General features: G+C 39.1%; 1 protein-coding gene across 1 annotated transcript in view; it reads left to right on the forward strand.

The window, feature by feature from the left end:
• The first annotated feature begins 1,075 nt into the window (after nt 1-1,075).
• hecw2a (HECT, C2 and WW domain containing E3 ubiquitin protein ligase 2a) overlaps nt 1,076-24,623 on the forward strand; it is a 69,877-nt gene continuing 46,329 nt past the window's right edge. Inside the window, exons 1-11 of the mRNA XM_060937283.1 lie at nt 1,076-1,397; nt 6,782-6,889; nt 7,000-7,094; nt 7,500-7,569; nt 9,442-9,611; nt 18,214-18,356; nt 18,475-18,575; nt 18,827-19,560; nt 19,876-20,197; nt 22,210-22,308; nt 22,820-22,970. Coding sequence (XP_060793266.1) covers nt 1,076-1,397; nt 6,782-6,889; nt 7,000-7,094; nt 7,500-7,569; nt 9,442-9,611; nt 18,214-18,356; nt 18,475-18,575; nt 18,827-19,560; nt 19,876-20,197; nt 22,210-22,308; nt 22,820-22,970 — 2,315 coding nt within the window. The remainder of the gene's footprint in view (nt 1,398-6,781; nt 6,890-6,999; nt 7,095-7,499; nt 7,570-9,441; nt 9,612-18,213; nt 18,357-18,474; nt 18,576-18,826; nt 19,561-19,875; nt 20,198-22,209; nt 22,309-22,819; nt 22,971-24,623) is intronic.

Genomic DNA, 24,623 nt, shown 5'->3' on the forward strand with positions numbered 1-24,623 from the left:
ATTATCTTTGTTATTATTTGTTATTATTTACTATTGTTAATATAGTTGTTATTCTAATTTGTTAAATTTGTATTAATTACTTGTTAATTTAAATGGGGGAAGACTTAGAACAAGCCATTGTGCTTTTTTTCTTCCCCCAGCATGTTTTCTGTTTTTGTTCCATTTATGTTTTCTTGTAAATCTCTTTTATCATGTGCAAATAAACAAATAAATAAATAAAAATAAGATCACATACAGTTTACCAGCTGAATGTAGCACTGCTCCCTCACAGCTCCAGGGTCCCGGGTTTGATCCTGAGCTCAGGTTACTGCATATTTTCTCTGTGTTTGCATGAACTTCCTCTGGGCTCTCCAGTTTCTTACCATGATTCAAAAACATGCTTGTGGGTAGATTGGCTGTGATAAATTGTGTGTGTGTGTGTGTGTGTGTGTGTGTGTGTGTGTGTGTGTGTGTGTCTGTGTGTGTGTGTGTGCGCACCCCATCCTGGGTGTATGATTAAAAAAAAAAAGAGAGGATTTTAATGGTACTGGTATGACTGTCTTCAGTCACTCTGACAAAAAAAATGATTAAAAAAAAAAGACATTGAGTAACTATGGGCATGTGGGGTGATGTCCTCCCCAGAAGTGAGGTTATTTACTGTATTGTATTTGAACAGTTTGACTTTCGAGGGCAATGCTCCTGTCCTTTCTAATGATGGCTGCCAATTCAGAGATTCCTTTCTTTGGCTGAAGTAATTTGACGCTCTTGCTGCTGACACATGCCACAAATACTAATATCTCCATCTCTCTCTCTCTCTCTCTCTCGCTTCACTTTCAGGTTGTGGCTGCTTACTGTGAGCTGCATTGCTGGTCCAAGTTTAACAGTTGTTCTAGTCTGTGCCTTGTCTTTCATTCAGGATCCATAACCTCAAGTACAGGCTTAGAATATTACCCTCATAGACAAATAACCTACCAATAATCCTTTTTGAAAATACCAGACATTTCCTGGTCCTGCCTCCATACCAGCAGCAACCATTCGGCCATCTCTTGCCACAGCGGTCCTGCCATCCAGGCCCCGCTCCCACCAGGCGCCTGGCATGGCGCCCCAGGGGCGGGAACACCTGGTGGCACGGGAGCAGCAACAGGGTGCACGAAGACGAAGCCCTCATCTTCGCCATACACTGAGCCCTGAAAATCTGAGGAGCCTAGCCGAGCGTGGTGGCACTGAAACGGCAGCAGGTGGAACAGCAGGACTCACTAGAGCTAACAGTGACACAGACCTGGTCAGTTCACAGGGTCGCTCTTCCCTCACAGCCTCTACACTGGAGTTCACCCTCGGGCGTGGACAGAACCTAGTCCTCTCCTGGGACATCAAGGAGGAGGTCGATGCTACTGATTGGATTGGCCTCTATCACATAGGTAAGAGTTGATGAGCTGTTTCTTGATCCTCAGGTTCATAACATAGCAGAATCTGATTTCTACCAACTGAATCTTCAAGGAGTATGTGATAAAACCATAAAAGCAAAAGAATTCCTAAGTAACTACATTAATGAAATGGCATTTTTAGGAAACCTGATGAATGATTGGAGGCCTTTGGCATTCTCCACAGTGTAATAGTGATCAGCTGTTCTGCTGAATTTTTTTGACAGTTTACTGTAATTAAGACTGCGAGTTGGCCAAATGGTTAGCGTGTCTGCCTCTCGACCAGGAGATTGTGAGTTCTACTCATGGTCAGATCATACCAAAGATCATCATAAAATTGGTACCTACTGCCTTCTGGTGAGGCACTGCAATACAGACGTGAGTAGGGAGTCATACTCTCACAGTTACCAGAGGACCAGCCGTTACTCGCTATGTAATACGTGAGAGGCTGAGGGCTATAGAAAAGGAAATCAGTGCTGCCTAATGCACCTTAAAGGAGATACGCAGAGCCTTTATTTTTAAATAAATTTCTGAGTGGATAGTATCTCCATCCTTGACTCTTGTATGCTGCATAAATGGGAATAAAAAAAAATATATATATTTTTGAGAGTTAAAATCGACTGCAAAGTTGGCATTTGAGCTGCCCCGCTGAGCTAGCCATGCCTGAGTGCATGACATCACAGCAGGAACCGGTTTTAAGGCCGAGGCCTTAAAACAGCTATAGACCAAAGTCATATAAATAAAAATTTATGGTGAAAGTAAGAAATACCATTACCGACTTGCTCAACTAAGACTGATTTGACTTCACTGATTGTGGGTTGACTCTCATTAAAAAAGGATAGGTGTTATAACTTATGCAACATACATGTACATGCATGCATTTTCACTGATAAAGCGTAAAAGGCTAATTAAATAATCAGATGAACTGAGACAAATCACATTTTGAATCAAATTAAATAATCTTATACCGGTAACTTAAACACACAATACAAGTTACATGTATTTATCTAAATGCAGGTAAACAACGTGTTGTTTTTTTATCCAAATGAGAATTGGAGCTTACCTGTCTGTGTTCTTGGTTCTTGAAGGCCGATCTTGTGGCCGATTGTTTTTGAAACAATCTGACTTTCAGTTGTTCGTTCAGTTCTCCGTTCATTCGCTTCTTCTACATAAGGGCGATATGGCAGCAATATCCAGTTTAGAAATAAGATGGCTGCTCCACTCATTCACTTTTCTTCATACTGAGTATTCCGCCATTACTGCTGGGCTCAGGCAATTACTGAAACCCGGGACGGAACGGGATATCACCGGTTTTAGCAACAACTGTGAGTAGGTCACTGCCCGAGCAATATGTCTCGTCCTGTTCCGTCCCAGGTTTTAGCAACAACCCTCGGCTCACTCCGGGAGGACTGGTGCAACTGAACTGACTTTAATTTTAAAATAATGAATAAATAAATACTTCTTTTCTTTAATTGTTGTTACTGCACCCTCTTTCAATACAGGCTTATAGCCAACGCTCCTCAACAGATCAGAGGTCTCGTACAAGTCTTCAGTAAAATGTGCAGAGGAGAGACCACTTCATGGGTACCCAATGTGCCCGTGAACTTCTCGCAAAATGTGTCCAAATCTTTGCAGTTTGAACATTCTTGGGCCATGAATGCAATGTAAATCCACCTTCTGTCATGTTGCTTCACTGGCCAGTAACACATCTACGTGGCATGGTGATAAATTAGCTCAAAATAGAGGATCAGAGTTGCAGTCAGGTCTGTGTTTTAGTATAGCGGAAATGGCGGTGAGACCAATAGACTTCCTGTTGTGACGTTACGGACATCAAGGTCATTCACTCAGACCGCTACCTATATAAATCACTTTAATCATAAAAATTACTATATTAGATTCATTGTTAATGCTTAAAACTATTCCTGTGCTATTCTTGAGGTCTCAAGGCATTTATAAACGAAAGTGAGTCCATGGCTCTGCGTATATGCTTTAAGGGTTAGTACTAGGATGGGAAACTGTCTGGGAAGACCAAGTCCTGACACAGGAGGGATCTTTGACTGTAATTAATAATTTGATTAAAATTGACTCATAACCTTGGTCACATTGCTTCACCTATAGTGTAGTACTTTGACTCCGGCGGTTCAGTATCAGATCAGGCTATTGGGGCCTTTCACATGACATCATCATAACTGTGGATTTGTTTATGTGGCCATGTTGCCTGGTGAGCTTTGTGTTTGACAACGACCGATACAAGTGTACGAGTGATTGTAAGCCCAATTCAGTACATCTACAAATAAGCTTGTAGAAGTTACATGTAAAAGAACAATGTCAGAGACCTGTAGTGTTTTTGGATGGAATAACAGATGTGGAGATAGGCCTGGTTTAACTTTTCACCACTTCCCGGCGAACCCAGAAAGACAAGAAAAATGGCGAGCTGCAGTTAAAAAGGAAGACTGAATGATAAAGCATTCCCGTGTGTATGGAGAACATTTTATATCAGGTTAGTATGAAAGCTCTGTGCAACTTTAAAATCTATATCTGAATGTGAGCTTTGGACATGATATATTTTATTAGACCTAATGTTTGGCGAGACTAGCAGCATGTTTGTTATGTACTGATACTGTAGATTCGGCTAAACACCATAACATATGTTAGATCTCAGCCCTGGCTTGTTTATTACTATTAGAAGTCCATGTTTGAGCAAGGCACCTAACCCCCAACTGCTCCCCAGTCTGCTCTGGGTTTGTTGTACGTCGTTCTGGATAAAAGCGTCTGCTAAATGCCAGTAATGTAATGTTCAAGCTTACCTTTGTCATAATAAGGTATTTTTCTTTATCGGGAATTTTCCATAACATTCCAGCATGCATGAAACCTGCCTCGAAATATCGGTAGGCATCTGTACTTTCACATTGCCAGTGTATTTAGAAGTCCAAATACTAAAGAGTTCAGGATGTCATAGTATCCCAAATCTGGGAGCTTTTCAAGTGGAATAAATACATTTGTGGGTAAATTAAGAAGATGAAGCCTTTATTTTTATCACATGTATATTCAAGCACAGCGAAATTCCTCCTCTGCATTTAACCCATCTGAAGCTGTGAACACACAGACGTGCACAAGTGAGCAATGAGCACACACACATACGAAGAGCATTGTGCAGAATAAATAATAAATAAATAAATGCATTTGTGGGTAAACTGTATGGATCTGTGATTGCTGCGTGTTTCAGCTTTTGGATGTAACATGATCTGCTGGTATAAAAATAATTTTTAATCAAACTAGAGAGATTGTACTGACTGCAGTTGTCTCGATTTTCATAAACTATCGCAGCTGTTTCTTTGTTTGCCTGGCAATATGGCAGACACTGTGTGAAAAACAAAAATCTGTGACATCGGTGAAAAAACCCTATCAATCGGTCTGAGATCCTGGAGCCTCAGTGCTGAAACTCAAGCCTTTCAATTCCAATCATGGGAGACAAAGCTTCCATTCTCCTGATGCCATTTAACCAACGTTTCCTCACAGGAGGAGGATTTAAAGACTCATTCCTTATGTCTAAAAAGCATGGTTTCAAATAAAAGTTGTTCTGTTTTTATAATTCTGACACAACACAAGCTGAAGACATACATAGCAGATACTTTCCCATCCCTCCCTTTATATACTACAATCTCAATCACTAACATCATGCAAAAAAAAAAAAAAAAAGAGTGGGAAAAACGATCCATCTGGGCACCTTGCCTTGAGTTATTGACCTGGAGGCCTCAGTACTTCATTACCTTCACAACGGGCTCCTCCCTGGGGTGCTCTACATTTCCACAACTAAGCAGACATTCAATGATGGCGTCAGTGTGATGTGCCTCTTACTTTAGCATTAAAACAGGACTTAAATAAGCATGTGTGAGGATGACAAAGTGTAAGAAGTGTGTTATTTGTATTATGTACCCAGTATATGTTAGTTACATTTGCATGTCTATTACTTATGCATACTGTACTATATGGTTGATTTTTCTTTACTATTCTTCTTTAATCACATTGCTTGGAGATAGCTATTTGGACTGTTTTAGTCATTTTATAGTCGTACAGTCATAGCAGTTTTAGTTGACCAAAACTGAGCAGATTTTCGTCAATGAAAACTGTAGGTTCTGCAGAGTCTAGGTCTAACTAACTAGTATTATGTTATCCTTACATAAAAGACAATACCAAAAAAAAAAAAGTTTTTCTACAGGGGATAGAACATTGTATCACAAAATTACATCACTGTAATTGGAAAAAGGTTAATGTTACCAAACAAATAAGGAATATGGAAAGCTGGGATTTACTCTTTTCCAATTGACAGGTTTGGATAGTTTGGTCTGCTTTTTTATTCATTAAGGAACATGCCATTGGGCAGTATTACTTTATATACCCACTAAGCTGAGAAGCCAAGGTTTTTTGTTTTTTTTAATATAAGGGACCAAGCAAATAAAATATCCCATAATTTTGCTTTTAAAACCTATACCCTTATCTCAGAAGGATCAATCAAAAAATATTGTGATCACTGACTCAGTGAATGCTTTTCTGGAATTGGTAAATAAGTTTGTCTGTATTTTGTATCTTCTACATTGTAGAACAATACTGAACACATCAGAACTATGAAATAACATATGGAATTATGTACGAAACAAAAAAAGTGTTTTAAAAAAACTAAATATGTTTGATATTTTAGATTTTTCAAAGTAGCCAGCATTTACCTTGATGACACTTTACACACTATTGGCATTATTTTAACCAGATTCATGAGGTAGTCACCTGGAATGCTTTTCAGTTAACAGCTGTGCCTCATCAAAAGTTAATTTATGCAATTTCTTGCCTTCTTAATGTGTTTGAGATCAGTAAATAATAAAAATACAGTAAATAGCCCTATTCCACAACTGGAGTAATCCACATTACGTCAAGAACCAAACAACTAAGTAAACAGAAATGGCATCCATCATTACTTTAATGCAGAGTCTTTTTGAAGGTGTGTGCAAATTTTTGACTGGTACTGTACCTCAAGTCTCTATATTGGGATCGATTTCATTGATATTACTAAAAGTACATTAAATGAATATTTCTCACATGTTCATTGATGTGGTTTTGTTCTGTTTATTCAGTTAAACAGGCTTTGTGTAATTCACAAGTTTGTCAAAATTCAGAAAACTTTTCTGGATGTTATCCCTGATTTCTAAGTCTAATCTTCCTGACAGTCATAGATGTTCTGAAATACAGACGTTCTGACTGAATACAGATGATCTGACTGTATTTGGGCAAATTCGAATCGTCTTTCCAGGAATTATGAAAGTCAACATATATAAAGTCAGCATGTGGACACGTGATTTTTTTTTTTGTTTGTTTTTTCTCTCCGTTAGATGAGACCTGTCCATCAAATGTGTGGGACTGCAAAAATCGTGGTGTGAATGGTACGCAGTGTGGACAGATTGTCTGGAGACTGGAGGCTGGCCCTTACTTCCTGGATGGTCAGTATGGCTGCAGTTTGATCACATTTTATTTGTTCTTTGTTAAGGATATTTTAACTATCCTTTAAAAAATATGAACTATCCCAGAATTCTCCTGTTTTGACTTCTAGCTGAGACCAGAATCTGCTTCAAATACTATCATGGCTTAACTGGAGCCTTGAGAGCCACAACGCCATGCATCACTGTCAAGAATCCTCGATTTTCAGTCAGTCCTTTTAGTTAAAGTATTAATGTTTATAGAACTTGTGTTTAAAAGGCATTTCTAGATGTACAGTATTGTATATACATGTAGACATTTTTTATTTATATAGTATGCAGTCATGCTAACTAAGAAAAGCATTGAACTTTATCCTGTATTGCTGCCATTTACAAACTCGTATATTTACAAATTCATAGCAATAGAGAACCTTTTAATGATATTAATATCTTACATTATATTTCTGCTTCCAACAACCAGATGTGCAGATTTGTTTACTATGATGCACAGTGAGATAAATAGTATTAATACATGAATGTGTGTGGAAAAGAGAAAGAAAAGACAGAAAGAGAGAGAGGAGAAGAAGACAGCGAGAGAGAGAGGTTCAGAAATTGATTTCAGTGTGTTGTTCAGGCCGACAGCCAAGGAGAAGGACAGCTGACTTCAGATACGAGCCGAAAACTGCTCAGCTTCACCCTGTCAGGTCAGCGGAATCCATGTCTGACTGGCTGTTTGCAATAGAGTCCAAAAGTCTGAGCCTAGAACTCTTTATTTAATCAGTTATTCACAAGAATACAGTTCTCTCTGATGGTGTATTTGGACCATTGTAGGGGAAAAAAAACAGAGATGAGGGAGGGAGTAATATTTCAAAAAACCCCTCAAATTCCAAGATTAAAAAGTCACAAATTTCTGAGGAAAAAACAAACAAACAAAAAAACCCTCGTATATTCTCTGAGACAACAATCACATGCTTCCTGGCTGCAGTGCATTCTGGGAAATGTAGTTGAAAATCTCATTTATTATTTTATAGTTATTAAAAGACTTGAGAGAAACATGGAGGAGGAAACACGTTGATCCAACCTTGCAAAGTGAAACAATGCAGCATGGTGGTGTAGTGGTTAACACTGCTGCCTCATAGCAAGAAGGTTCTGGATTCAAACCTCACGGCCAGTGAGGGCCTTTCTCTGTGGAGTTTGCATGTTCTCCCCATGTCTGCATGGGTTTCCTCCCACTTCAAAGACATGCAGATTAGGTAAAAACAATTTTAACTTGTATGTCGCTCTGGATAAGAGTGTCTGCTAAATGCCTGTAATGTGGTTCCTTGAAAACAACGCTATTTTTCTAAAAAAATTTTTAGTAAATTTTTGACTTTTTAATCTGGAAGTTTCTGAGTATTTATTTCATAAATTTGTGACTTTTTAGTCTTTGTCATGTCTGCTCCTGCTCACACTCAAAACTCCACTTCCCAGAATTTGCAGTGATTTTCAAACATGGCCCCACGTACCTCTCCGTCTCCAGAATACTGATTATCACACACACAGCTGTTCAACATCACTGCCCCATCACCGCACAGTATATAAGGACTCTCTCCACACACACAGTGTGAAGTATGGATCAGTACCTAGTGTCTGCTCATATTAATCTATTTGTTTACAGAGCTATTCTGGTTTTGACTCTCTTTTCTGTTTTGGATTTTGCCCTTTGTCTGTACCTCACCTGACCCTTGCCTATTTTTGACTCTGTTTTTTGCCTGACAATTTGGATCTGTTTACCAGCCTGTGTTTTATTAAACTCTTTGTCACAGTTGCATCTAGCTGTCACCTGCATCTCTGGCAGTCTCGGAAATTCTCATTTTTTTCTCAGAATATTACACACACACACACACACACACACACACACACACACACACACACACACACACACACACACCCTTAGCTTTGTAATGCACAAAAGACCACTATTTTTCTGAGATTTTTTTCTTGCAAATGTATGACTTTATAATCCCAGAGAATATCTGGGGATTTCTTGTAAAATTCATAACTTTAATCTTGGAAAATTTTTTAGTTTATTTCTCAAAATATTCGCCCCTCCATCAGCTCTGTATTTCTTTTTTTTTTCTTTAACCTTCAATGGCCCTAATACACCATTGTAATATTCTAGTATGTTATATTTATTAAAAGATATATCAGAAGTGTTTTATTAAACGTCTCTTATGGCATAACATAATATTGCTTGATCATAATGTCACGCTTCAGTAATGTCATTTTTACTTTGTTTATACGTATATTTGTTATTATTGAGTCAGTCTTGGGTATTGGTTGTAACACTGTATCTAAAGGATCCTCAGGCTACAAGGATTTCTCTAAAAGCTTTAATAATTCAATCTCAGCTTTCAAATCTAAAATATATTTTAATAAAAAATATATGAAATAAAATGATATACTGTATATAAAGATAAATTGTGTATTAATTTGGAAGATGTAAAAGAAACAACTTGTGATAGCTGACTCAGGCTTTTGGCTCTTACTCATATATGTAAGCATCCACTATTGTGACTGTGCTGTACTTTTTGTAGATATTCGAGCTGTGGGATTGAAGAAAGGCATGTTTTTTAATCCTGACCCCTATCTAAAGATGAGCATTCACCCAGGGAAAAGGAACAGCTTTCCCACCTTCTCCCACCACGGCCAAGAGAGACGATCTGGCATTACAACCAATACTATAAACCCTGTGTGGCATGGAGAGGTGGGACACACACACACACACACACACACACACACACACTGTTAATGAATTAGTGAATACGGTAATGTTTGAAAGATGAGTGTTCTTGTTGACAGGAAATAAATAGCACAATATAGTATATTATTATACATACAGGACACTTTTCCAGTGGAATAAAAACATGTATTCTGTTCCCTTCTAGCGGGTTTCATTCATTTGGTTCGATAGCATGCAATATTGTTAGCATATCGCTTATCCTACGTGTATTATGTCACTCTACCCAGTGGAGAATGAACATTGAATATGGTTTATGATATTGCATGGTTGTCAGGACAACATGACGTCACACGTCGGAGAAGTAAAACTTCCACACTAGTGAGTGACTGCAACAATTTGTAAACAAACATGGCCGCCAGATTTGCTTCGTTAAATACGCAAGATTTTGAGAGAATTTTGAAAGAGAAAGATGCGTTGAACATCCGAAAGGAATGTGTATGTATAATAATAATAATAATAATAATAATAATAATAATAATAATGCCTGGCTTTTTTTGTATGTGTCTCTGCATGGAACACAGGATAAAATGACAAAACCTGTCAAAAGATGTAAGTTTGTCCATTTCCAGCTTTGTGTATCCTAGTCTGACTTTTTTTTTCTGTATTCGCATGTAGCATATGTGAATAAGAGTGTAATAATGACTGAATGACTGCAACTTCATCCATTTTACATAATAACTTACTTTATTTCATCAGGAAGTAAAAAAAAAAACCTTGGTTTATTAATGAATGAATTCTTAAGACAGGATTAATTTTCTTTCAAAATCGCTTTGAAATTAAGATGGTCCAAAAACTGTTACTTGCTTTAAAAAAATGTTAAGAAAATATTCAGAATCAGATATATTCCATTCAGCTAGCATGATATTGAACTCGTCTTTGACTTGTTCAATATTATGCTACCTGAATGGAATAAATCTGATATACCACTCAGTGCCAGCCAACATTCTTTAATTATTATACATACGGGCCACTTTTTCCATGGAATAAAAACATGTATTCTGTTCCCTTCTAACGGTTTTATTGATGCCATGCAATATTGTTATCATATCGCTTATCCTCCATGTATTACGCCAGTCTCCCCAATGGAGAATGAGCGTGCAATATTGTTATAACTTTTCTGTTGCGCACAATCATTTCTTTGTCAGCCAGGAGAGAGAGAGAAGACAGGGTTAATTCAGTGCTCGGATTAAGCACTAAATAAATAAATTGAAACTAAAGATGCACTGAACACCCGAAAGGCTACCAAAATTTCATTATATATTCTGCACGCATATTTACAAGAGAAAAACATACCAATGGACATCAAAAAAACTGGAAAAGAGACAACTCCTCTCTGGGGGGGAGGAGGGGTAACAGGAGGACAGAGGATGGGAAGAAGCAGTAGCCTAGCCTAACAATAAGCAATACCGGACAATGTGCAATACAAAGTGCAATATCTCTCCTGCCCCCCCCTTTTTTTCCTCCTTCCCCCCTCTCTCCCCCATTCCTCTCTTCCCCATATCTTATTCTTTTTATATTTGTATATGCAAATACTTAATTTATTTTAATTTATCTAGAAGTTTTCCTCTATTTCTTTTCTCTGTTTATCTGTAATGATGCTGCTGGAATCTTAATTTCCCTGAGGGAACCCTCCCAAAGGGATCAATAAAGTTTTATCTAATCTAATCTAATCTAATCTAATCTAATCTAATCTAATCTAATCTAATCTAATCTAATCTAATCTAATCTAATCTAATCTAATCTAATCTAATCTAATCTAATGACAGAAATGTAAAACTTCTGCGCTAGTGTTGTTCACAAACATGACCATGAGGTTTGCTTCATTAAAACGGATGATTTAAAAAGAAAGACACACTGAACACCTGAAAGGCTACCAAAACTTCCCTGGATATTCTTCACGCATTTAATCTTCCGCATTAAATATATGGAAAAAATGGAAAAGACGCACATCGGAGACATAAAACTTCCACACTCATGAGTGACTGTAACAGTTTATAAACAAAAATGGCTGTGAGATTTGCTTCATTAAAAGCGGAAGATTTAAAGAGCCAGACGCGCTGAACACCAGAAAGGCTACAAAAACTTAACTGGATATTCTTCATGCATATTTACAAGAGAAAAACATACCAATGGATATCGAAAAACTGGAAAAGAGTGCAATAGCAGAAATATAAAGTTTAACTTGGAGGTCAGGAAAAGTGACGGAGACTTTTACAAGAGAGCTTCACTTATGGACTTCACTCAGCAAAGTCCTTTTGTTTTGAATAACTGCAATGTAACAATTAACTACAACCAAAAGTAACTTTGAACTTGAACTGTCAACCTGTATTTAGCTTGTATATAAGTTGGGTGGTTGTTCAGGCTTTTTGAACTTGTACCAGGCCTGGAATTTCGTCATTTTAGGGGCAAGGCCACTTGGCCTTTTGTGCTGTCAATTTTTTGAGGGCATGAAGGCCAAAAGCCAGGGCACCAAGGCCATAAAATAAAACAATGATTTTAAGTTCATGTCTATAATGAATTTAATTTAAGGACTAATGACTCTTCTGAGGAAGATTGGAGTCTCAGTCAAAACTATCAAGCAGGTAAAGAAACATCTACAATATTATGTCTGAAGATAAGAAAATATTGAACACATCTAAACTTATCAATCCATCACTCACTTCAAAAATTGTAAAACTTATCAAACCTATATCCTCCCATAATTTTTGTTCAATTGACACCGAATGTGCAAGAGCATCTTCAGACTGTACTACTACGCAGATTTTTGATTAATCAAAATTAAGCCTGGAGCACATCAAAATGTTTGACTGTAAATGGAACATATACTAGCATGCAGGCTACTGATTAACCCATAAGAGCCCAGACCGATTTCTCAATCAAGGAAAATTATTGAGGAAATAAAATGAACTAAATAGACAACAAAGAAAACATTTCTGACCTTTTATTTTTTAAAATAGCACTTTCATGTCTCACGATCTGAAATATTAAATTGCAAATTTGCAGAACACTGCAACACTATTACACTGTTAACCCAAAAGTTCATTCTATGCAAACAGTTTGAGTAAATACCACTTTTAAAGATTAGTTTTATTGCATTACTTAAACAGTATGAGTATAGACCCCTTCGCAGTAAACGTCATTCATACGTAAGCGGAAATTGCGCGTGCAGCCTGGACCCAAAAAAGACTCAGAAATGCCTAGTTGTTGTGTTTTCGGGTGTCAGAATCGTAGCAGTGATGGGGTTAAAATGTTCAGAATTCCAGCAGGATCTCACCCATTCCAAAAAAATCGCCGACGTCTATGACTACAAGCCATCAAACGTGTAGACTGGGATGAAAGCACCATCAAAAATGCACGGGTTTGCAGCGCCCACTTCATCACAGGTAAGATCAGGCTATTTATTAAATCTTTCTTTTTTATTCTTTCTAGTCTTCGTTTATTGATGTAGCAAAATACTTTGGTAACGTTTGTCTGATTAGCTGGGTCATAGTTACACAATGTAATGAATATTGTTAGCATGTTAACTTAGTTTTGCATGCAATTTTGTTTGTAGGAGAGGTCTTGCTTGACTCAAGCAGTCCAGATTTTGTGCCATCATTATTTGTGTATGCCGAAAATCACAATTTTAAAGCAAGGATGGAAAGGTAAAATTGTGTGCCCTCACTCTAAATGCCAACTTATGTTGACTGCTCTAACCTAGCTCCCGCCCCGTTCAGTTTCATTTCTGGTCTCTGCCTCGCTTTTTACGCAGCTCTGATTTCTCTTAGCTGCACTCTTTACACTATCATTCCTTTCATGCCATTACCTTCTGCAAATTGCTGTTTAGTGTTGGTATTTGCTGTTGTAGCTAAAGCCACATTGCCATCACATCACTGGCATAATTTGATTAAAACAAAATGAATATGAATGTCCCATTGTTAATCAAGTTGTACATGCCCGCACATAACATAATCATATGCGTCTAAAGACTTGTAGCCACGAAGTTTTTCATGGGTGTACACTGAAGTCTTGTCAATAAGGTACGAGTATATATCTGGCCATTGTATACCAGGGAACTTACTAGCACCGTCCGTACACTCTTTAATTAAATGCGGATCCAGTAGGCGATGTCCACTTGTTAGAGTTAACTTATTTATGTAGCATTCTCGATCTTGTAACGACAATTGTTTTGCATAATCTGACAGCTCATAATGCCGGTCTATGGGCAGCGCCATTGTTTCTGGGTCCAGGCTGCGCGCGCATCCTGGCAACGGTCGGTTTGTTTACAAACATGCGAAGGGGTCTATATGAAGAGTATATGAGACAGTCATTGGGTTTACTCATTTTTGTAATTTAAACAAACTTAAACTATCATGTTTTACCTCGGGCCACAGTGCTGCCCTGTTGTGACCGGCTCAAAACTCAAGACAAGTCTGTGCTTGTCCGTTGACGGCTACAGAGGAAGTTGTGCCATTTTCTAATTTACACAGAGCAATTTAAGGTCTTTGCACTTTGCATGCTCGTTGGACAATATGCCTGCATTTTTCTGTTTTTAACAGTGAGATAAAATCTCTTGTGATGGTGATCTCGTCAAGATGGCAGCAGTTACACTTCAGTTAAACAGCAAAAAGAAACATACAATACTAGTAACAAAACAATGCTAACTACATAGATTAAAAAAGTGGCTATGAACAGACAACAGCACATATCACGTATCATATTACGGCAGGAACAAGCAGTAGTAACATCCATGACCTTACGCTTAAAGCTCGACAAAGGAAAAACTTGACAGCAAGCTAATTAGCATTTGTTACCGGCTACAGTTGGTACTCGGCACGTTAAAAGTGGGTCAACGTTGTAACGTTACTGTACAAGCAATGCTTATTTAATGGTAACAAACTTAAGCCCTACATGTTGAAATTCCTATCTTATTCATTCATTCATTCATTCATTATCTCTAGCCGCTTTATCCTTCTACAGGGTCGCAGGCAAGCTGGAGCCTATCCCAGCTGACTACGGGCGAAAGGCGGGGTACACCCTGGACAAGTCGCCAGGTCATCACAGGGCTGACACATAGACACAGACAACCATTCACACTCACATTCACACCTACGCTCAATTTAGAGTCACCAGTTAACCTAACCTGCATGTCTTTGGACTGTGGGGGAAACCGGAGCACCCGGAGGAAACCCACGCGGACACGGGGAGAACATGCAAACTCCGCACGGAAAGGCCCTCGCCAGCCCTGGGGCTCAAACCCAGGACCTTCTTGCTGTGAGGCGACAGCGCTAACCACTACACCACCGTGCCGCCCCTCCTATCTTATTCATTCGTTAATTTATCACACAGTCTTACCTCAGTCAACTTCTTCCTTCCTTCTGTGAAAATTCAACGTCTCAGACATGGACACAAGTGGGCGGGGGATGCGTTTGATTAAGTCTCCTGGGTGGCTGGTGATAGATTGGTGTCATTATACGGTAGTACGTCGGAGCGGTTCATGCCAGGCTCGAGTCCGATCCACCACTGATGAGTTGCCCAATAAGAATCCAGAATGTCATCAAAAGATGTATTTTTTTCTCAATAGACGCAGGTGATGTTAAAGCCTATTGGCAGCAGTGTTGGGCACGTTACTTTCAAAAAGTAATTAGTTATAGTTACTTTTCCCAAAAAGTAACTGAGTTAGTAACGGAGTTACTTTGTCATAAAAGTAACTAATTACCAGGGAAAGTAATTAATCCGTTACATTTTGTTCCCCCTCAAAAAAAAAATCAAATTCAATTAGTGTAATCATAATAAAAGTGAATGTTAAATGTGTTTAATGACTGAAATGGACACTTAACAGAACCAATTAGTAATGTTATCTACACTATATTAATATTTTTGTGGGACAATGTGAGATAAGACATCTATCAAATGGAATATATTTTTGTAGTTATTAAAATTATGTTACTAATTTCTGGCCACTGACGAGGACAAACGCTTTGTTCCTCGACATAATGTGCATTGTACGTAAACACTCTTGCCTTTTATTTCAAGTAATGAAAAGTCCTGGCTGTATTTCCAGTGTGAAAGCGCAGTGCTGGGCTGACCGCTCGCCATCGCTGGCTCTTCCGATTGAAAGAGTGCGCAGTGCAGTAGGCGTGGCCTACCTACGTATGTTGTCCAAATCTACTCTGATTGGCTTACTGTGCCGTTGTCTCGCGTCTCCCCGCCCCACACGAAAGCAGAGTAAAGAAAGGCTGAATGAGCAGCGTGCCAGATGAGAACAGCTTTAATAAAGTAACGCATAGTATTTTATTGTAAGTAACGGGAACGGCGTTATAACGATGTAAAAAGTAATTAGTTAGATTACTCGTTACTAAAAAAGTAACGCCGTTAGTAACGCTGTTTATTTCTAACGCCGTTATTCCCATCACTGATTGGCAGTCACAAGGCAGACTACAAAACCGCAGGGCATCAAGGCCACTGTGTCCTTACGGCAGATATTTTTTTCCAAGGGCACAAGGCCAAATTGAGAGGGCACGAGGGCCATGGCCCTCGTGAAATTCCTGCCCTGACTTGTACCATTTTTATTGTTAGAACTTTGACTTTGTACATGTACATTGGATTGACAGAACATTGAATTACATTCGATCAGAATCAGCATTCAGTATTGGTAAGTTACACCCCTGTTCTTAACTTTTTGTAAAATCTATAATTGTTACATTGAATATGTATGTATAATAATAATAATAATAATAATAATGGCTTTTTCATGATATATCAGATACAGTGCCTTGCAAAAGTATTCATCCTCCTTGGTGTTTGTCCTGTTTTGTTGCATTACAAGCTGGAATTAAAATGAATTTTTGGGGGATTAGCACCATTTGATTTACACAACATGCCTACCACTTTAAAGGTGCACATTTTTTTAATTATGACACAAACAATAATTAAGATGAAAAAATAGAAATCTGGAGTGTGCATAAGTATCCCCCCCCCAAGTCAATACTTTATAGAGCCACCTTTTGCTGCAATTACAGCTGCAATTCTCTTGGGGTATGTCTCTATTAGCTTAGCACATCTAGCCACTGGGATTTTTGCCCATTCCTCAAGGCAAAACTGCTCCAACTCCTTCAAGTTAGATGGGTTGCGTTGGTGTACAGCAGGGGAGTCCAAACTGATCCATAAAGGGCCGTGTGGCTACAGGTTTTCATTCCAGCCATGCAGCAGCACACCTGACTTGGCTCATTCAATCAACTGAACTGTCTTCACACAGTCAAATACTTGCAGCCACACCCACCCTTGATTAACGGGTGGGTGTGTCAGTTGATTGAATAAGCCAAATCAGGTGTGCTGCTGCATGGCTGGAATGAAAACCTGCAGCCACACGGCCCTTTATGGACCAGTTTGGACACCCCTGGTGTACAGCAATCTTCAAGTTATGCCACAGATTCTCAATTGGATTGAGGTCTGAGCTTTGATTAGGCCATTCCAAGACATTTAAATGTTTCCCTTTAAACCACTCCAGTGTAGCTTTAGCAGTATGTTTAGGGTCATTGTCCTGCTAGACTATGAACCTTCATCCCAGTCTCAAACCTCTGGCCAACTCAAACAGGTTTTCTTCCAGAATTGCCCTGTATTTAGTTCCATCCATCTTTCCTTCAGTCCTGACCAGCTTTCCTGTTCCTGTAGATGAAAAACATCCCCACAGCATGATGCTGCCACCACCATGCTTCATTGTAGGGATGGTTTTCGCAGGGTGTTGGGTTTGCGCCACACATGGCATTTCCCATAATGGCCAAAAAGTTCAATTTTAGTCCCATTTGACCAGAGAATCTTCTTCCATGTCTTTGGGGAGTCTGCCACATGCTGTTGGGCAAACTCCAAACATGAGTTTTTTAAGCAATGACTTTTCTGGCCACTCTTCCATAAAGCCCCGCTCTGTGGAGTGTATGGCTTAAAGTGGTCCTATGGACAGATACTCCCATCTCCACTGGGGATCTTTGCAGCTCCCTCAGCATTATTGTTGGTGTCTTTGTTGTGTCTCTGATTAATGCCCCTCCTTGCCCGGTCTGTGAGTTTTGGTGGGTGGCCTTCTCTTGTCAGGTTTGTAGTGGTGCCATATTCTTTCCATTTTGCTATAATGGATTTAATGGTGCTCCCTGGGATATTCAAAGTTTGGGATATTTTTTATGACCCAACCCTGATCTATACTTCTCCACAACTTTGTCTCTGACCTGTTTGGAGTGCTCCTTGGTTCTCATGTTGCTTGCTTAGTAATGTTGCAGAATCAGGGTCCTTCCAGAACAGGTTGATTGATACAGACATCATGGGACAGATCATGTGACACTTTGATTGCACACAGGTGGATTTTAAGTATTCATTCATTAATAAATGAAGTTTTTTTACTTCCTGATGAAATAAAGTAAGTTTTTTATTGTGTAAAATAGATGAAGTTGCAGTCATTCAGTCGTTATTACACTCTTATTCTCATATGCTACATGCGAATACAGAAAAAACAGTCAGACTCATATACACACAGCTGGAAATGGACAAACTTGCATCTTTTGACAGGTTTTGCCATTTTATGCTATGTTCCATGCAGAGACACACATTTGTGGCCCTGATAACTGATGTCCTCATCATCGAGGTTAAGGACAAGTTTGCTAAAAGTCGGCCAATCATTAAACGCTTCCTGGGCCAGCTCAACATTCCTGTTCAGAGGCTGCTGGAAAGACATGCATCAGGGTCAGTGCAGCTTTTTCCCCTGCTAATTATTCTAATTTTTATCCACAACATGATACAACATGCTTAAGCAGGAGGGTATTATCAGAATAGTTTTAATCTGCATATGGAATTCTCGCAGGAACCAATCACTGAGCTTCTCTCTCTGCCGTCGCTTGCCTGCTGATAATGTAAGTGGTCAGCTGCAATTTAAAGTGGATATCACCTCGACAAACCAGGATGGTGAGATAACACACACACACACACACACACACACACACACACACACACACACACACACACATACATACACACACAAACACAGAGGTTTGACTTCAGTGACGTGCTTACCAAATTAGATTCCGCTGTGTGGGTTTATATTTCCAGTGCCACTTTGCCATTAAGATCACAAATCAAAAATACTCACATAGGGATAGTGTGACTGCATGAGTTATATTAACTTTTAAATGACTATGAATATTTTCATATCCTAGATGTCACCCCTGAGTCAATCCTTGGAGCAGCAGCCTTTAATGGACCCCCTGGTACCCCTTCAGATGATGAAGAGTTGCCCCATCATCTTCCTCTCCCTTCTGGTGTTTTGTACCCCACCCGCTCCCAGAGCTTTCGTCGAAATGGTGAAAGCTGTGGTGCTCTATCACCTGATACCGAGATCTGCTCTGGTGCTTTGGATGAAGACAGTCTACCTTCCCTCAGCATACTTCAAAGAACCTTTAGTGAGCAGCTTGATGCCATTGAGGCTCCCAAAGGTCCAGGTGAGCGTCCCATGGGTGCAGCGTCTCCAAAACTGAGCTCCAGCTTCCCCACCCACACCCGCCTCAGTGATATACTCCACATCGACTCTGATGAAGATGAGGAGAGGTCTATTGGTATTGATCCCATACTGCCTGCTCTGAACGGTCTCACCAGATGTCCAGTAATTATCCACAAACCTCCTGAAGAACCTGAGGAACTGAGTGAGCCACCAGAAGAAGTTGGGCTAGAGTCAGAAGTGGAGACTTTGAGTTTAGGGCCTGAGGTGGTTCTGGAGCCAGAGGTTCTTCCCAGTTCTGTGGCTCCACAAATAGAGACAGCAAGTCTGTTGGAGAGACAGGATGAAGGGGAAGAGGAAGAAGAAGGATTGGGACCCAGTGAGGAGTTGGCCACAGAGGTGGATATCTCCTCCATGGCATCTGACTGTGGCCCCATGCCTATATCTGCTGCTCAGGTGAATTTTTTTACAAATAAAGTCAAGTTACAAAAGTCTGCGTCCAACACGTAGAATGGATCTAAAGAACAGGTCTAGTTTGTGAACTTGTTTCAAATGCGTTAATTTAAAAAGTGAAGAAATAAAAATAATTATTTCTGGTGGAATCAGGATTTTAGACTTTTATTTGTACCTTTATTGGTCTAAATCCTCAAGTGAAATTGTTAAAGGTATTTCAAATTGCCTTGTAAAACAATCTAAAAACAAATGGTACATATATGGTATACGGTAGAAGAACTAATAGTCTTCAACTGTTTCCATGATTGCTCATACAAGGAAGCAGAACAAGGGGCGGAGACAGCAATAGATCCAGGGGGAGGAGATCTCTCAGATGACCCGCCCACAACCTATGAGGTCATTGATGCTGGAGGTGAACCTCCTCTGACAGATGAGTTTGAACTGCACACACCACCTCCAGAGTTACTGGCCAATGAGGATGAAGATGAGGTGGAGGAGGACACCATGTCCCGAAGGTGGAGTCTGGAGGCAACAGCGGGCGTGTCGCAGGAGGAGGACGAGGGGGAGGAGCTAATGCATTCAGGGGAGGGCGGGTCTGTGGACTCTGAGACTTTTGCAACAGATACAAACACAGATCTAGGTAAAATCATTAGTTTGCTCAAAAAAAAAAAAAAAAACCTTGAAACTTTGAATCCTACCCAACTTGAGTACAGAATTTCACAGCTATATAAATTTTTGTATGTTAATTATTTGACCAATAAGGACAAAGATTCAAGGATATCAAAATCATAGAGATATGAGAGAAAGGAGGGCATGGTTTTAAGCTTTGGGTCAACGGTGGAAACTTTGTTTTGAGTTTTAGGTTTGAAGAGATAATTTTGGATTTTCAAAACAATGGCTTTCAAATATGTAGATTAAAGAGTTGAACAAGTGTACTATGTGATAAACAGTCATGTTTTACTTGAAAAGCAAAAGATTTCCATCTGGTTGCTGTACTTTGAGCATTTGAAGCATAGCAGATATCCGGTGGAGGATGATGAAAATGGAAAAAAGAATGAAAAACTGCAAAAAACGAATTAAATTATTCAAATATTGGCTTTTTAGACTTCAGCTCCTGTTTTTGGAAGTCAAAATATTAATTGGAAAAACTACTTTGTAATACAACCTCAAATCAGAACAAATTGGGATGGTATGGAAAATGCAAATAAAAAAAGAAAGCAGTGATTCCTGCATTTACTTTGGCTTGTATTTCATTGCAGACAGAATGAACCCAAGATATTTCATGTTTTGTTGGTCGACTCCATTTTATTTGTTAATATTCATCCATTCCTGCGTTTCAGACCTGCAACACATTCCAAAAAAGTTGGGACAGGGGCAATTTAGGGCGAGTAATGAGATAAAATAATTAAATAATGATGTGATTAGAAACAGGTGACGTCAACAGACAGGTGATTGTAATCATGATTTGGTACAAAATAAGTATCCAGGAAAGGCCTAGTCTTTGAGGAGCAAAGATGGGCCGAGGATCTCCAGTTTGTCAACAAATGCATGAGAAAATTATTGAAACGTTTAAAAACAATGTTCCTCAAAGAACGATATGAAGGGATTTGGATATTTCACCATTTATGGTGCATAATATCACTAAATGATTCAAGGACTCTCAAGGAATTTTGGTGTATAAAGGGCAAGGGCACAAGCCTAATCTGAACACCCATGATCTCTGATCCCTCAGACGGCACTGCATCAAGAACCGTCATTCCTCTATGGCTGAGATAACCACATGGGCTCAGGATTACTTTGGAAAACCTTTGTCAGGATCTACAATATGGAGTTACATCCACAAATGGCATTTAAAACTTTACTGTGCAAAAAGGAAGCTTTATCTTAACTGTGTCCTGAAGCACCATTGACTTCTCTGGGCTCAGAGGCATCTGGGATGGACCATCACACAGTGGAAATGTGTATTGTAGTCAGATGGGTCAGTATTCCATGTCTTTTTTGGAAAAATTGATGCCAAGTGTTTCGAACCAAAGAGGAAAAGGACCATCCAGACTGTTACCAGGAACAAGTCCAAAAGCCAGGGTGTGTCATGGTATGGGGTTGTGTCAGTGCCTTTGGCAAAGGTAACTTACACTTCTGTGATGGAGCATTGACGCAGAAAAGTACATGCCACACAAAGGCGTGGCTGTGAAAGAAGAGGGTGCCTGTCCCCTCTGTCCCCAATAGAGAATGTGTGGAGGATTTTGAAACGAAAAATATGACAACGACGACCCTGTACTGTTGCACACCTTTAAGACCTGTTAGCAGGAAGAATGGGACAAAGTAACACCTGAAACATTTCATCACTCAGTGTCTTCAGTCCATAAACATCTTTTAAGTGTTGTGAGAAGGAATGGCAAAGTGTTTATTTTGTAAAAACAATCAAATTAATAAGGTAAAACATCAAATAATATGCTGTTGTATTGTTTTGAGTGCAATACAGGTCAAAGATTATTTACAAATCACTGTTTTCAGTTTTAATTTACATTTCAGCATCCTGTCCCAACTATTTCTGATTTGGGGTTGTATTTTGTACTTTGAACCATTTTTATCTGGTTGCCTTTTTTTTTTTTAATAAATGATACTGAGTGTATGAGTGTAACTGTTGTACAGGTCCCACTCAGCTAAATGGGCATCAGCAGGTTCATTCGCTTCCTTCTGTAAGACAAGACATCCATCGGTACCAGCGTGTGGACGAGCCGCTTCCACCCAGTGAGTGTGTGTATGTGTTTATGTTTGTCTGCATGTGCACTGTTAGCATTGTCATGTGTGTATCTGTTACCTTACAACTGTGTACATTTGTGTCTTTATATGCATGCATATGCAAAATTCATTGTTTATTAAGACAAATTGAATTATTATTTAATTTTTTACTGTATTTTGAGCATTGTTAGTATTATAGAACAGAAGTAATAGTATCAACCAGTGTTAAATTCAAGAAACTAATACAAAAGTTTTCAATGTAACAAACATTATTTCTGTAAATGCTAAAGTTAAAAAGTAATTTGCTTGCAAAACTGAAAACATGTAGTTTGATTATTTTTTTGTCCATGTACTTGTATGTACTGTTCAGACTACATTCACACACCCGTTTTAAAATACTCAGACTTTGCTTGACTAGACCAGTTTATCACCAGGAGATTTGCTGGTATCTTTGTGTCAACTAAAGCCTTCTGACAAAACGCCAACCATTTTTCTCACTCTGTCTACCTTTTCCCTGCAGACTGGGAGGCTCGGATCGACAGTCACGGCCGTATCTTCTTTGTGGATCATGTGAACCGGACCACCACGTGGCAGAGACCCACAGGCCCTCCTGCTCCTCAGGGCCTAACCCGCTCTAGCTCCATCCAGCAGATGGAGCAGCTCAATCGCAGGTCAGAACTACATCATCATCAAATCCATAACTCAAATCTGCTGAAGATACAAGAAGAGTTTGCTCAGATTTGTGGTGTAGGAGCTGTAAGAGTGAAGCCAGGTTTTAAACCAATAAAACCGTCAAACTACCTATTCTATCCATAGAAAATTACCTGTTATGTTGCTTATCAGCCAGTACATACTGTTAACAGACAATATTGTATAGCAGAAGAATTATTTATCATGAACATTATTAATAATAAATAAAATGATTTATTTATCCTATTTTTTGTTGTCATGCCAAAGATACCCTTACCGGGGATGTGATAAAATCACTGTAACCCATGACCTCTCATGGCTTATTGCTTTATTTAGTTATTGTACTATTTAAAGTGTATCGTGGTTCAATTTAGCCATGAGCCAATTTAATTTCTTCCATTTCTTCTAGCTCTCTCATTGTTAAAATACACTCACCGGCCACTTTAATAGGAACTTGTTCTTGATTCTAAGATTCCTGTTCTTGGCTGCAGGACTGTAACCCAATGTGGTCTTCTACTGTTGCATGCTGAGATGCTTTTCTGCTCACCATGGTTGTAAAGAGTGATTATATGAGTTACTATATCCTTCCTGGCAGCTCGAACCAATCTGGCCATTTTCCTCTGACCTTTCTTATCAACAAGGTGTTTGTTTCCACCCACAGAACTGTCGCTCACTCAAAGTCTTGTTTTTCCCACCATTCTATGTAAACACTAGAGACTGTTGCGTGTGAAAACCCCAGGAGACCAGCAGTTTCTGAAATACTCAAACCAGTCCATCTGGCACCAGCACTCATGCCACAATGAAAGTCACACTTTGAGATCACAATTTTTCCCATTCTGATGTTTGAAGTGAACATTAAAAGTAGACAGCCTTTCGATTTCATAAAATCGGTGAAATTTAGTTCCCTCTGAAATTTGGTCATTGTGAAATATGTTTATTTCTGTAATATCTAAAAAAAAAAAAACCAGGCCATTCTGTGGCTGGGAAGTTATTTAATTTGAGGGAATTCCCTAGCAAATAATGTGCATGAAATTGCTCACTTTGCGCAGTCAAGCAGACAGAGGAGGTTCGTGTATGCATGTGCACGCTTACCTTCGGTGTCTTCTTCTTCTTTATCTTTTGGGTTTTATGGCAGCTGGCATCCAGTGTTGCATTACTGCCATCTACAGGTTTACCTTGACCATGCACTGACAGTTACATCATTCTGTCGCTAAACAAACAGCTGATCAGACCAAAGTGCTTGCTGACTGCCAATATTTATTAGTTTGGTCCTTTGTTTCCTTTCCTTTGCAACATAACGTCTTTTCTTCTCGCTTTCTGTTACTGTAGTTGGTCTTTCACGTTTCATTCGCACACTCATGTCCTCCATTTTTCTTTCCTGTTTCAAATTTGTATCCCACAATGCCTTGCGCAAACAGGGAAAGCCCATCACGTGATGCATGATGTACAACCCCGATTCCAAAAAAGTTGGGACAAAGTACAAATTGTAAATAAAAACGGAATGCAATAATTTACAAATCTCAAAAACTGATATTGTATTCACAGTAGAACATAGGCAACATATCAAATGTCGAAAGTGAGACATTCTGAAATTTCATGCCAAATATTGGCTCATTTGAAATTTCATGACAGCA

This window comes from Neoarius graeffei, chromosome 13, assembly GCF_027579695.1.
Source record: "Neoarius graeffei isolate fNeoGra1 chromosome 13, fNeoGra1.pri, whole genome shotgun sequence".
Lineage (NCBI taxonomy): Eukaryota > Metazoa > Chordata > Actinopteri > Siluriformes > Ariidae > Neoarius > Neoarius graeffei.